General features: G+C 37.3%; 1 protein-coding gene across 2 annotated transcripts in view; it reads right to left on the bottom strand.

Moving 5' to 3' along the window:
- GRM3 (glutamate metabotropic receptor 3) overlaps positions 1-13,953 on the bottom strand; it is a 95,346-nt gene that overhangs the window by 19,867 nt on the left and 61,526 nt on the right. The window contains exon 3 of one of the 2 annotated variants that reach the window (XM_063100923.1): positions 3,601-4,667. The exons of the other annotated variant lie outside the window; for it this stretch is intronic. Within the exon in view, the coding sequence (XP_062956993.1) occupies positions 3,601-4,667 (1,067 nt within the window). The remainder of the gene's footprint in view (positions 1-3,600; positions 4,668-13,953) is intronic. 2 annotated transcript variants of the gene reach the window in all.

Here is a 13,953-nt window from a genome sequence, read left to right as displayed (position 1 = left end):
AAGCAAATGTGTGTTGCTTACTGACCTGGAGCTGCTCTCTCCTTCCATACTGCCTGAGTCCTCCCTCACTCTCCACCCAATTTCAGCTGCTTTAAGGAGAAAGATGCTCAAGGTTAGGACCAAGGTCTCCCTATCCTTAAGGGTGGCTGAAGTCCATGCACACCAGACCAAGTATGCTGGGGAAATTTAGAGAGTGGAGAAACTCACATTTTTATGCTCTGTTGGTTACAGACACCCAAATCATCATCTATCTAGAGTTGTCAGAGGGAAGGCATGGTTGGGAATAGGGTGAGACAAGTGAGGTACTTGCCACTGATGCAAATTTTAAGGGGGCACCGAAAATTCAGTAACCAATACAGATAATATTTTAATGCAATATTAATGCACAAATAAAAATTAATGCTAAAACCCATGATGAACCCAATATCAACATTTAAAATAAGGACAGGATCAGTAAAAGTGCTGTGTGTGGCAAATTCGATGTTAGGGCAAAGAGAAAAATCAGTAATACTGATCCTGTCTCGATTACTGCTTATGCAGGTGTTACCTAGCCCACTTCGCATTGCCTTGTGGAAAATGGGACTTGGGGAACCGACATGAATGCTGATCCTCTGGTTACTGCTGTGTGGCTGTGAGTAATGAAGTCCTTTGTCTCTGAATCAGGAGTCTCGTATCTTCTGCCAACATCCCCCAAAATGTGGCAGGCTAACCTGGCAGATTGCAAGTAGGGTAAAAACCTTTCACGGTTCTTGACAGATTCTATCTCTACTTCTAATCATTTCCACTGTTAACATCCTATTGCAGCTGTCAGAGGTTCTGATCAGAACACCTACCACAGCAGCTTAGCCAGTCTTTCCATTCCTACCTTTGCTTTTCTGTCATACAGAATCTTTATAGCAGGATTTTTTTCCTCTCTAAAGTGTGAGATCATAATCTCCTCTGCTTAAAAACCTTTCCATCATTTCCTTTTCTATATAAAGTAAAACTAAACTCTTTGCTATAGCCTGTAAAGTCCTACATGACCTAGCTCCCCTGCCCATCTCTCATATCAAATGACTCCAAAGTTGCTGCCTCCTGTAGGTAGTATATTGCTTCACCTGCCTCAACCGCAGTAACAATCCAGAGTCTTGACACTCAAAGTGTGGTCCTTTGTGTGTCAATTAAAAACAAACAAAAAAAAGCCAAGAATCTAGATATTTACGTAAAATTCTCTATTTTCTAACTTTGACAAATATTGCAAAACATTTCAAAACTGTACAGGCCAGACTAATCATATCTGTGGGACAAGAAGAACATGTGATTGTTGAGGGCAGTGGTTTTCAATCTTTGTTGCAAATTAGAGTCACCACAGACCAGGCCAATTAAATCAGAATCTCTGGGGCTGTGTCCCAGTTATCAATATTTTTTTATTGCTACTCAGTTGATTCAATATGTAGCCAAATTTGAAAACCACTGTGTTGGAGGCTCAGTCCACTTTCTCACCTTTCTCATTTCTTTTGTAAACTTAGGATTGGCTTTATTTGTGAGGAGTGAGGCCTTAGATGATCTTAGAGTGATGGATACCTTAATTAGCATGGACCTTAAAAAACACAATTCCATAACCTCTTCCCCAATTATTTCCTTATGACTTCTGCCATGTTTTGAAACCTCTGGAATCTTCAGTTAATTCCATTCAATCAGTTGCTCTACTATATTACTAGTATGTAAAGAGAAAAAAGTCATTTTTTAAAGAAATGAATGCCAATTTACTCATTAAAAATTGTTTTTATGTTATTTATGTTTATTCTCAGTAGTAGTTTCTGCTCTATTTTTGATTCACCAGCTCTTTTGAGAATGAATACTTTCAAATAGCATCCAGGGCAAAATAATTACCATTGCAACTGCTTTGCAGTCCCAATACTCCAAAAATCATGTCTTCTAAGGTTGGCTTTCTAAGAAGCAAAAAAAAAAAAAAAAAAATCCCTGCTGATCTATGGGCCTGGATGTGTATATAAAGACAAAGGATAGAGATGGGGCATTAAAATACATTAACTATAGTTCTCCATTTTAATCCCCATCCTCTAAAAGTTCAAACTCCTCTGTTGTTCATATACCTTTGATTTTGCTTATCCAGTTCTGATGCTACCTGTTCTTAAAGATTTTGAAATTTCTTTTACAGGTATTCTTACAATGCCTGACCATTACCCCAGCATTGAACTTATGTTCTTCCTTTTAATTGTTTATCACCTAATGTAGCCCATAGTTATCAGTCACATGGTCGTGAATAATTTAAATAGACTAAATACAAGCTTTGCCAGTCTCTTGATCCCATGCTTTAAATAGCCTTCTCTTTTATAAAAAAAATTATTTAATTCACAAATAAAAATTTTATGTCTTGTGTACAACATGATGTTTTGATATATGTATATACATTGTGGAATGGCTGAAGGAGATAATTAACATATGCATTACCTCACATACTCATTTTTTTGTGGTGAGAACACTTAAAATCTCTTAATGGTTTTCAAGAATACCACTACAGTCACCATAATGTATAGCACATCTCTTGAACTTATTCCTCTTAACAAATTTTGTATGTGTTTCATCTTCTTTTTGGGCTGCAATTTTCTAGATTTTGGCACTTTAGGAATTGCTGGTAAAGAGAAGGTTTGGGAATTTTCAACCTATGGAGGCTCTTCATTTTGTGAACTTATGCTGTAACAAGGAAACCATTATGCCTCTGGAAAACTGTTATCTATGACCACTTAAGAAATGTACAGAATAAAAACCATTTTTTTTCTGACAAGAAAATAATTTTATACTCACTCATTGTAAGATACTAAAGTCAAAAACATAAATGCAAAAATACCTGATAAATGGTTTTAACAATTTGGGAAATTGTGATGGAATGATGAAGTCTCTTTCAAAAGAGATGGCAATTATGTGGAAGCCCAGAAATTTGAATTCTATATTATGAAGACTTTATGAATAATGACTTAATTAGGTTACTTGGATATGTACAGTAAAATTTAAATAGTTCAAGGACTATATATATATATAATTAAAGTTACAGAAAAGGCATAGCAAATTAACATTGTATTTTAATCTGTTTTAGAGAAGTAAGAAAGCATGAATGAAATTTTTTAGATCTTTAAACAAATCCTGACTTAATGTTGCAAGTGTATTTTAATTTACAGATCAATCTGTGGTAGCCAAGTCCTCTTGTGTCTAAGTTGAAGTATTCTCATTAGGTTCTTACAGGTTTATTCTCTTGTCAATCACTTTTTAAATTAAATTAAACTTTTTTATAATGTATGTGTGTGTGTATTACATTTTTTCTCCCATTAGATTATAAATCGCTTGAATGTCATTTACTTTTATCTTCCTCTCTGTGCCTAGCACAGTGCTCTGCACATGGTAGGTATTTAAATGATCTTAAAACACTGAATTCATTTCTACATATAATACAGAGGTTCACGATGGCATTTGTAATTACCCAATCATTGCTGAGATGAAATAAAAGGAATCTATTTTAAATCCTACAAAACATTAGCAGTTCACACAACAAAACACTGGCAGGATAAAAGAACAAGGAAAAGAAGACACCAATCAAAGACTTACTCTGTAATCACTCGACGTCACATAAAATATAGGGAGGAAGGCCAACCAGATGATGCACGTGGTATACATGGTAAAACCTATGAACTTGGCTTCGTTGAAGTTTTCTGGGCACTTTCGCGTTTTGAAGGCGTACACAGTGCATAAGATCACCAGGATCACATCATAGGTGAGAGAGATCAACATGCTGGAATCTTTGACATTGCATTTTAAAATGACTGTTTCCCGCTTCTCTGGAAGGGTGTACCTCCTGGTACCTGGAGCCTCCAGGATGAGCCACACAGACACCACCACAATTTGCACCAGTATCAGACCCAGGCAGATGAAAACCTGAGAACTGGGGCTGATGAATTTTGGCCTCTGAGCGCCATTCTTGACCCCATCAAAGATGCGGGCAATGCAATTTGTCTTGGTCAGCAGGGCTGAGTAACAGACAGCGAAGGAGGTCCCCAGTCCAAGTCGGCGCAATGCACAGATGACTGGTGATGGCCTGGCAATGAAGAAGAATGTCATGCAGTATGACAGGCCAACCCCAAACAGCAAGATGTAGCAGAGTTCCCGGCCTGATGCTTTGACCAAGGGTGTGTTGTTGTGCTTGATAAAAACAGTTACAACAGTACATGTACACATAAAACCCAGGCAGGCAATAGTGACTGGGCCAATGGCCCAGGCATCTTCCCACTTGATGTAGTCCTCAGGAAGGTCAAAGCATCCAGATAGGTCTGTAGTGGGCCACTGCCCAGGTCCACAATCCATACAGGTAAATTCATCAGCCAGGTATTCATAGGGCTCACAGGGAATGCAGATCCAGCAGCAGACATCCCCTGGCTGCATGTTCTTCATTTCATTGGGGGCACAGGGGTCACTGCACTGGGAAGTAGGGATTGAGTTCCGGGACCAGTGGATAGAGTCGACATCTAGTGATAAGGCTTCAGACCAGTGACCAACCTTCAAGTAGGAATACTTTCCACCCACGTACTGGAAATTGAACACGTTGTATCGCCCCATTCCATCTCCAAAAGTGTCAAACTTGACAATGCTATCTGCATCTTTATTTGGGTTGAATGGAGCTGTGATATGTAAAGTGAAAGAAAAAAAACACAACACTTGTTTAGGTGTCTTATGTGTCATCAGTCAATTACTTTATGTCATACACTTAAAAACTGAAATAACAGGCAATGGGAATTTAAAGGCTGAAATAATTTATCAGTTACCATTGAAAGTTACACATCAAAAGCTTCTAGAGTACTCATGCATTTATAAATTCATTCACTTAACATTACCGAGTAGCTACTACGTACCGAGGACCAGTGATATAATCATGAGCACAATTCAGTGCTGCCTTCAAAGGAGCTTATTATGTAACAGGGGTACTTGCAAACATGTAGTCATATTCTACGTGGTGTGTAAATATTCTTTTCTTGAAAGATCTCATGATAGGAATTGGCAAAACTTTGTGTCTTATTCTCATTACCTATTTATGTACAGCCACCAAAATATTTCTCATCTTAAATATTTTCATAAAAATATAAAATTAACGGAAAGAATTTTTCTCCTTCAAACTAAAAAAAATTCTCATTGTATATGTGTGATATGCTTCTTTTAAACAATTCAGATGACTCAGAAAGAAAAAAATTAAAACCTACCCATAATCCTCAACCCTGATATTTTAATGTTTTAAAGGATGTGTTCTGACTGTATATGCATACATCTATATATTGCATACTCTTATCCACATAAACACATACAACTTGGATATCTTCAAGGAGGCAACACTATGTAGAATCTAGGTAGATATGCTTTAAAGTTTGTTCCTAAGTGTATAGGGTCAGTAGTTCTCACTCAAATGGCCCGCCCTCAACCCTGTCTTTTTCTTATCTCTCTCTGCAGGTCTCCAGGAACAGCGGGTCTCTGAGCATCTGCGCTTCCTCTCTTCCAACTGCTGCTCATCATATCTCTCTTGCCAATGTCTGCTGCCACTCTGATTAACCCTTTAAAAATTTTTTCTCCAGTATAATTTATTCTCATTCCATCCTAGTTTACATTTATTAAGTGCCTTGTAAATATGACACCCAAGGTAATAGAGCTCCAGAGAGAGACCCTTAACTAAGAGAACAGTCTTACTTTTTTAGTGTGTCAACTTCCTGGTCAGCCAGTTCACCTACCCCTACGGATGCTTGCTCTCTTGAGGTTATTACTGTATGATTGTCTTCAAGATGTGACCGAAGCTTGAATTTACATTTGGTATTGAACCAAGTCTGTGAATCCGAGATCAACCATTATTATCCCACCTACTCTGGTCTACTGTGTGCTTACTATTTCGCACTGGCAGTCTTTACTCTTTCCTTAGACCCAGAAGAAGAATGTTGCTGATGTCCATGTGATGCCCAACAAACTCTATTAGTCAGGGTAGGCTGGCCTGTGCTGTCAAGTAGACCCAGAATTTTAATAGTTCTATCATAACAGAAGTTTATTTCTCCCTCATGTAGCAGTCTAAGGTCTTGGTTGGTGGGTGTCTTTCTCTTACATGACAATTCAAGAACCCAGGTTCCTTCCACCTTGAGGGACTGCCAATTCCTAGGGCCTCCTTATCAGCAGCATCCATCAAATGGAAGGAGAGAGTAGGAAGGACATATATCTGCTGCTTAAAAGTATAAACATGGAAGTGGCACATATTTTCATTCACATTTCATTGATTAAAAATTAGTCACAGGGCTACAAACAACTTTAAGAGAGGCTGTAAAATGTACTTTAGCTAATGTGCTCAGCTACTACCATGATATGGAATGAAAGACTGGAATTCAGAGGACACTGAGGTTTCTGACCCTGTGGGTATCTGCTGTCTTTGTTGTCTCCCCAGTGGCTCCACTCCACCTTATCTCAGGCTCATGTTGCTCCAGGTTACAGGGAAATACTGTACTCCTCTTGGGTCCAGTCATTTTATGCAAGAAAAGGATCCCTCAATGAATTACTTGGGTCCTTGGTAAAATAGGACGTCACATTTTAGAAAATAACCCTCTCCTTCTAAAGCCCATAGGTGCCCCTACAGGGCTAGGTTGGGTAATTTATAATAAAGCCACATAACACATATGTTGCAAATGTAGTGTAAAGTGCCCAATTTATTCCTCACTTATTATGACTTTTTTTCCTCTTAATGTTCTTATTACCTCAACCTGCAATGTGACATTACCAAACTCCTCCTCCTTTCTGCCACATTCCACAAATCCATCACATATGCATGTGTGTGTCTGTACTCCAGCTGTGGATTGGTGTCAAGTTCATTGTAAGACAGTAGTACTACTACATATGGAAGATGGGTGCACAGCTTTTGAGTTAGGTGGATATTGTATGATTCTCATCTATTTTTAATAATTGTGTTTCCTTGAGCAAGTTAACCTTTCTGACTCTGGTTTTTAATTTGCAAATTGGGAATAAGTTGTTTTGAAGATTTGATGAGATAAGCCATATAAAATCCTGACCACAATGCCTGGTACACACTGAGCACTTAACATATATGTTAGTGATAATAATGATGATGATAAAAATAACAAGATAAAACAACTTTATGAAAAAAGGAGAGCTACTCATAAAAGTGAAATATACTGAGTGATGGAGAGAGTGAAGATGAGAGGGGGGAGATGTAATTCAGTTCTACCTACTGCTTTATCTAAACCTCACTTCTGACCCATCCCCTTCCGTGCACTTCCATTAGGAAGCAGGATTAAACTTACCTATTGCTTTGTGATGTATAATTTTACTTAATGAGGTTCTGAGGATATTTTTCTCTTTATATTAATATATATCTTTTTTTAATGGCTACATACTATTTATACCAAGCTACTTAAGCATTTTTATGATTTAATACTTAGGTTGTTTCCAAGGTTTTGCCTTTATAAATCTCATTATCTAAGTATCTCCTTAGAGCAAATTCATAGAAGTAAAATTGCTGGGTTAATCAGTATGTTCTTTAAAATATTAGCTACAGAGTACCAGGATGCCATCCAGAAACGGTTTTTTACCAACTCACCCTCCCATGAACATTGTACAGGAATGCCCATTCTCCACAATCTTACCAACTGTGAGGATTATTGATATTTTTAATCATTGACAAACCGATAGGCAAAAATATGATCTAATTTTAATTTGTATTTCTTTAAAATTTAGAGTGACTATTTTAATATTTAAAAAATTGTATGTATTTATTTTGTGAATTGCTGGTTCATGCACTCTTCACTTATTTTGGGGGGGGTTTAATGTTTTTCTTTTTAGTATGTAAAAGCTGTGTATAGATTGAAGATACAAATCACTGAAGATACATACATACATTTCCAACATGTCATATATGTTGGAAATATTCATCTCTTTTAACTTTGTTTATGCTATCTTTTCCCAAACAGATTCTTAAAATTTTGGGTAACTAATACTATCAATCTTTCCCTTGTAATTTCTTGTTAGCAGCCCAGAAAATCATTTCTTACTCCAAGATTATTAAAGTATTCTTTAATATCTGGTAGGACAAGCAAACATAGGAGTTGAAACATTATTACTATATTTTCAGGTGTAGAAATCAATATCGCAATTCTTAGGTCACTTAAAACTTGAATAAACATAGAATAAATTTGTTTATTCTATGCTGTAAGAAGACTCATTAACATTTTAGGAACGCCTTTCATATGTTACAAATAAGAAAACCATTTGGTATTTTATCACAATTTATACAAGGTGCAAGAGCCTGAGATGTGTTATTAATTTTGCTATCCTCAAGTAGGCAACCAACCTCCACCAATATTCACTTGATGGTAGTAGATAATTTCTGGAGAGTATTTCTAAAAGGAATATGTTTTATATCTTTAAATATTTCAATATTTTCACAGCAATTCTTGAATATAAAGTTTCTTATAACTGATTGTTTTGTGTGTTTTGAGTTTGTGAGGGTTATTGATAAAGTTATTGGCATGTGAGCTAATAATATTGACATTAAAAATGTAAAACATATTCCTTTATAAATCTTTTTTGGAAATCATTTAATAACATCAATGGAGTATTGATGGAGACTGGTTACTTACAACATCAATGGAATATTGATAGAGAATAACAAAATTAACACATCTGAGTTTCTTACACTTGATGTACTGTAATGGATAGATTCCTTGTCCTTCCCTTTCTTTAAATCCTTATTTTTACCTCTGATTTAATTATGTTAGTTAATATTTGCCTGTATGTAAGTTTTATCTGCAGTGTGTTAAGTGTTAAACAGCTAAATGCATTTCCGCACTCTGTAGCTCTGTGGTCACAAGCTCGTTCTTGTGTTAGCAAAAAATCACAGACTGCTAGCTCTTTCTTAAGTAGATGAGAGACAGAGTTACTCTCTAAAGCAAGCCCCTCCTCAAGTAACCACACTTTCTGCCCTTGCACCCAGGTGTGATAAAGACCCTTACTCAAAACTACGTACCCACTGTTTGGAAACAGTCTCGCTCCTTGACCATGCTTCCTGTTGTGCCCAGCTGTCAAATGGTTGGGCCAGATGCAATCAGCCCCTTACCCAAAATAACCACTTGCTTAAGACCCCTGATATGGGCGACTCTGCCTAAAGACAAACAGAAGAGCCAATAGAAATGCTTGCTGCTTACCTACCCAAGAAGAGTATTTAAGGCTAGTTCTCCTTACGTGTTTTGCTCAGGATTTGGAGCACAAGTTCCCCTGAAGTCTGCTGGCAATAAATTATCTGACTTTTCCTTCTCTCTCAGTGACTGCGTCTCATTGGCGACTCCTTCCCGTAACAGTAAAGTATGTTAAAATGGGCAACATTTATTTATTTGTAATATATGAAAGGAGTCCCTAAAATTTTAAATTAATTTTTTAAAGCATATAAATGTATTACCTACTCAAAAGTTAAATAATAAAAGAAGAAAACATAAATCGACAACTAATTATCACCAGACATTTGAATAAGGTAACTTGAAAGAGAGAGACTGAAACAACTAGAAAAGGAAACTTGGAAAAAATAGAGACAATGCAGGGAGCAAAAGACAAAGGATTTTGCATTAATATGCTCAGAGAGATATGTGACGATATTACATCTATGAGATAAGCACAGGATATTCTTTAAAAAATATTTGGAGAACAAGACTGAGCTTTTGGAAATGAAATAGCAGAAATAGAAATTCAATGTAAAGACTGAAGGATAAATTTGAGAAAACTCTCAAAGTCTGACCAAAATGCTGAACGGAAGGTAGAAAGTATAACAGGAAAAGGGTCACTCTGTGGAATTTCAATGTTCAATCAACAGGTGTTCCAGAAAGAAAGAAAAAGAAAATAGAGAAAGGACATTATCAAAGAATCAAGGTGAACAACTGTGGTGAGTGGACTTGGCTAGGGGAAGGGTGAGGCAAGAGGCTTTTGTTCTTTCTCATGTCATATTCATGTAAAAGTTATATACGTGCAGTTTTTGCTAAAAGTAAGAAACTGTAAAGTTAATATAAAGATAATTGAGCAAGTTCAGGCAGAACTTGTGAAGTAAATAAATTATGAAAATAATACTGTTGCAAATGTTAGAACAAGTGCCTAAAAGTGGATGGTAAATAAAAAAATAGTACTTTTGGTGGAATTTAGTTTTTTAATACAAGTTTGCCTTTTACTAAATTTGTTTTGTTAAACGTGTAAAAAGGTAACAAAATACAGTCTAATGTCTAAAAATCCTTTAAATACATGAAACACATTGAAGGACTATATTTCAAATGAATATATTACAAATTCTAAATGAAAATCCATTGTTAGAAGAAGTGCCCTGACCTTCAGCTTGGCATAAAGGGTTGCTGTGTCTACATTAGAATGAGAAAGAACGAAAGGAGATCCTAGAAGAAAAAGGTGACCATGTCTGTCCAGTATTCCACTTGTAAGAATAATCCTGTTCTTGATAGTTATTCCAGATACAACGCTGGCCTGGGGAGGAGGAAGCAAGTAGGAAAAGTGAGCACTCAGGAGCTGCTGGAGTAACTCTGAGGGGCAGAGCAGCTTGAGGCCCTACTGTATTAATCCTGTTGTCTTCCCGATGCATTTAGAGTTGCCTCTATGTCAAATGACTCATCAGGGAAATAGCTAAAGCCCAGTGAACCAGAACCATGATTCTCCAGCAGGCAGTTGTGTAGTTCTTTACAGTGAGAAAACTCAGGGGAGTTTGCTATTTCTCAAGTTGAGTCTCACCAAGGGAGCAAACATCATTCAAAATGGAAAAAATAAATCACTTCACCTTTCACTGGTGTTGCAACAGCATGAAAGAACCCTAGCTAAAAGGGGGGAAAGAACAACCAGAAAGATGGCAGAAATTTTAAAAAGACATGCAACCTTCTTCAAAATCTAATTTCAAGCCCCTCATCATTCTAGTTCCTCAAAAGCAGGTCTTCATTTTTTGGAAGAAGCCACATTTGGCCTCAGGTCAGAATAGTTTCTCAGCTTAGCTCATTATCTAGTTAGTTCTGACCCCAGTTTCAAAGGGATTTATCTAAGAGGATTAATACTAAGGTGACCAGACCTCCCAGAACCCATTTGGTAGAGATGAGGCAAGTCTGAGTCTTAAAATTCTCATAGGTTAATGGCAGGAGAGAATTAAATTGGTTCTTTATTTTTTTCCTCTCAAACAGAAGTCCAATTAAGGTAAGACAATAATGTGGCTCTTAACAGGCCTTCAGTAATGGGAATATTACCTCCACTGCCTGCGTTCACATTCCTAAATACTAAGAAAGATCACAGAAGCTCCATGCAGGAGTTGACCGCTTAGCTCAGCCTTGTAACACTACGGTCAAGGGTTTGGATCCCTGTATGGGCCAGCCACCAAAAACCCCCAAAAGCTCCTAGCAGCAACAGGCCTCACTAAAGTTTCTGAAAACTAATCTGCTGAATTGGAATAAAGATATAGGTGAGAAGACAGAAAAATGGCATCCCCCTTGATAGCTCATGTTACAGGTCAAAAAGGTGAAGAAACCAAAATCCTTTGGCTACAGCAAAAAAAAAAAAAAAAAAAAAAAAAAAAAAATCTTTTACAAACTTCATGCAGCAAGAAGATAAAGAATATGAATCTCTGGCTGTCGGTAATTAATTCACCTACTGATTAGGAACAAAATTGCTGAAGCATTTCTCACAGTTATCAACTGACTGTAACAGCTGGGACAAAGCACCAATTAGATGTCTTAGATCCTCAGTCTCACATGTGAGAAATGCTCCATAAGTATCTAATGTGTACAGTGAACGTGAGTGTTGAGAAAAGATATTGAAAGAGCATTTTTTTTTTAGGGTGTTACGACTATTAAAAAGGACTCTCTTTAGTTTGCCTGAAAAGTGAGCGTAGTTAATGCTTCATTATAGGTCTTACTGGTTTCCATATCTAGATTCTACATATTACTGCTGAAATTTTCAGCACTCAAAGCAACTCAGAGAGGAACAACCTGCTCTTAGACTAAAAGTGAAGGACGGGGAGGCAAGACAGAGAAAATACCAGTGAGTAGAAATTGGTGAGATTATAGTCCCTCCACCTCCAATCCAGAGGACAGGGCCTGCCTGATTTATTTTATTCATTTTAGCTGGCAGTCACACAGTGGTCACTGAAGCTTTGGTTAGGGACCCTCTTTATGTGAACTAATGCTGCTACCACATTTTTAAACCCTCTTTTCCTCAACTTCTGCCCTCTTCATTACATACTGTACTGTTATTTCTCTTATCTGCTCTAATGAGTGTTTAGATTTTTAAAAACTCTTCATTGGAATATAATATATAAACAGAAGAAGTATAAAAATAAGCAAATTATCACAAAGTGAACATATACATGTAACATTATGGCTGCTAAGAAACAGAAATTACCAGTTCCCGTGTTCCTGTCTGCAGTGGATTGGATTGTATTCCTCCAAAGTTTAATGTGTGGGAGGCTTGGTCCCCACTGTGATTGTGTTAAGAGAGTGGGAAATTCTATTATGGTAATTGAAAGGTGGGGCCTTAAAGAGGTGATTAGATTCTGAGGACTAGGCCTAATGAATGGATTAATAATGGTGGTTATGGGCGTGGTTCTGAGGGCTTTAAAAGGAGAACAATTGAGAGTCTCTCTGTCTCTCTGCTCCACCATTTCTGCCATGTGAGACCCCCCCAGGTCACTTTTGCCACCACCAAGGCCTTCACCAGATGTGTTCCCTAGACTTTGGACTTCCCAGCCTGTGAAACTGTAAGCAGTAAATTTCGTTTTCTTACAAATTACCCAGTTCCAAGTATTTTTATTATAAGCAACACACTGTCCCTATTCTACTCCTCCTTCTCCCTAAAGGCAACCACCATCTTACCCTCTACCACCATTGCATTAGTTTTCCAGGGCTGCCATAACAAAGTACCATGCAGTGGGTGGTTTGAAATGACAGAGACTTATTGTCTGACAGTCTGTCAGGAATAAAGGTGTCAGCAGGGTTGGTTTCTTCTGAGGACTGTGAGGGAAAATTTGTTCCATGCCTCTCTTTCAGCTCCTGGTGGTCTGCCAGCAATCTTTGGTGTTCCTTGGCTTTTAGATGCATTACCTCAATCTTCTGCATTCACATGGCGTTCTCCCTGTGTCTCTGTCTCTGCTTCCAAATTTTCCCTTTTTATAAGAACACCAGTCCTGTTGTATTAAGACTCACCCTAATAACCTCATTTCAACTGTGTGAAGACCCTATTTCCAAATAAGGTCACATTCAGAGGTGCTAGAATTATGATGTCAGCTTATCTTTTCTTGGAGGAACATAATTCAACCTATAACAACCATGGACTATTTTTGCCTGATATTAAACTTTATATTAATGAAAGTATAAAGTATGAATTATTTTGTATCTAACATCTTTTGCTCAAAATTAAGCTTTATGAGATTCATCCATGTAGTGATGAGATGTTATAGTTGGATCATTTTTATTGATGTATTAGTATTTTATCATAAGATGTGTCACAATTTATTTATCCATTCTTCTGTTGGTAAATTTGTGTTCTTTTAATTTTTTCTTCCATTGTTTAGTTTACACAAATAATGTGCCATCTTTAGCTGGCTTATTCCAGAAACAAACCCCAAGACTAAGTTTGAGTTCAAGTAGTTGATTTGGGAGGTCATAGGGAAGTAGAGAAATAAGATAAACAGGAAAGAATCCAATATAGGGTGCATTGGTGAGCAAGTGGGTCTCAGTTCCACTGGGGCTCTGTGGGAGACAGTGTAGAAGGCTTGGATGGAACAACTCTTGTTCTTCATTGGTTGATGGCTGCCCAGGGGTGGCAACTTCATGGCATTTTTGGTCTGTTCTAGCTATAGGTAGAGCATGCCCCTGTGACCAGATAAAGCCCCATGGCAGAAATTAA

This window comes from Cynocephalus volans, chromosome 6, assembly GCF_027409185.1.
Source record: "Cynocephalus volans isolate mCynVol1 chromosome 6, mCynVol1.pri, whole genome shotgun sequence".
NCBI lineage: Eukaryota > Metazoa > Chordata > Mammalia > Dermoptera > Cynocephalidae > Cynocephalus > Cynocephalus volans.
The sequence above is the reverse complement of the archived record's forward strand: the minus strand, read 5'-3'. Positions and strand labels throughout refer to the sequence as shown.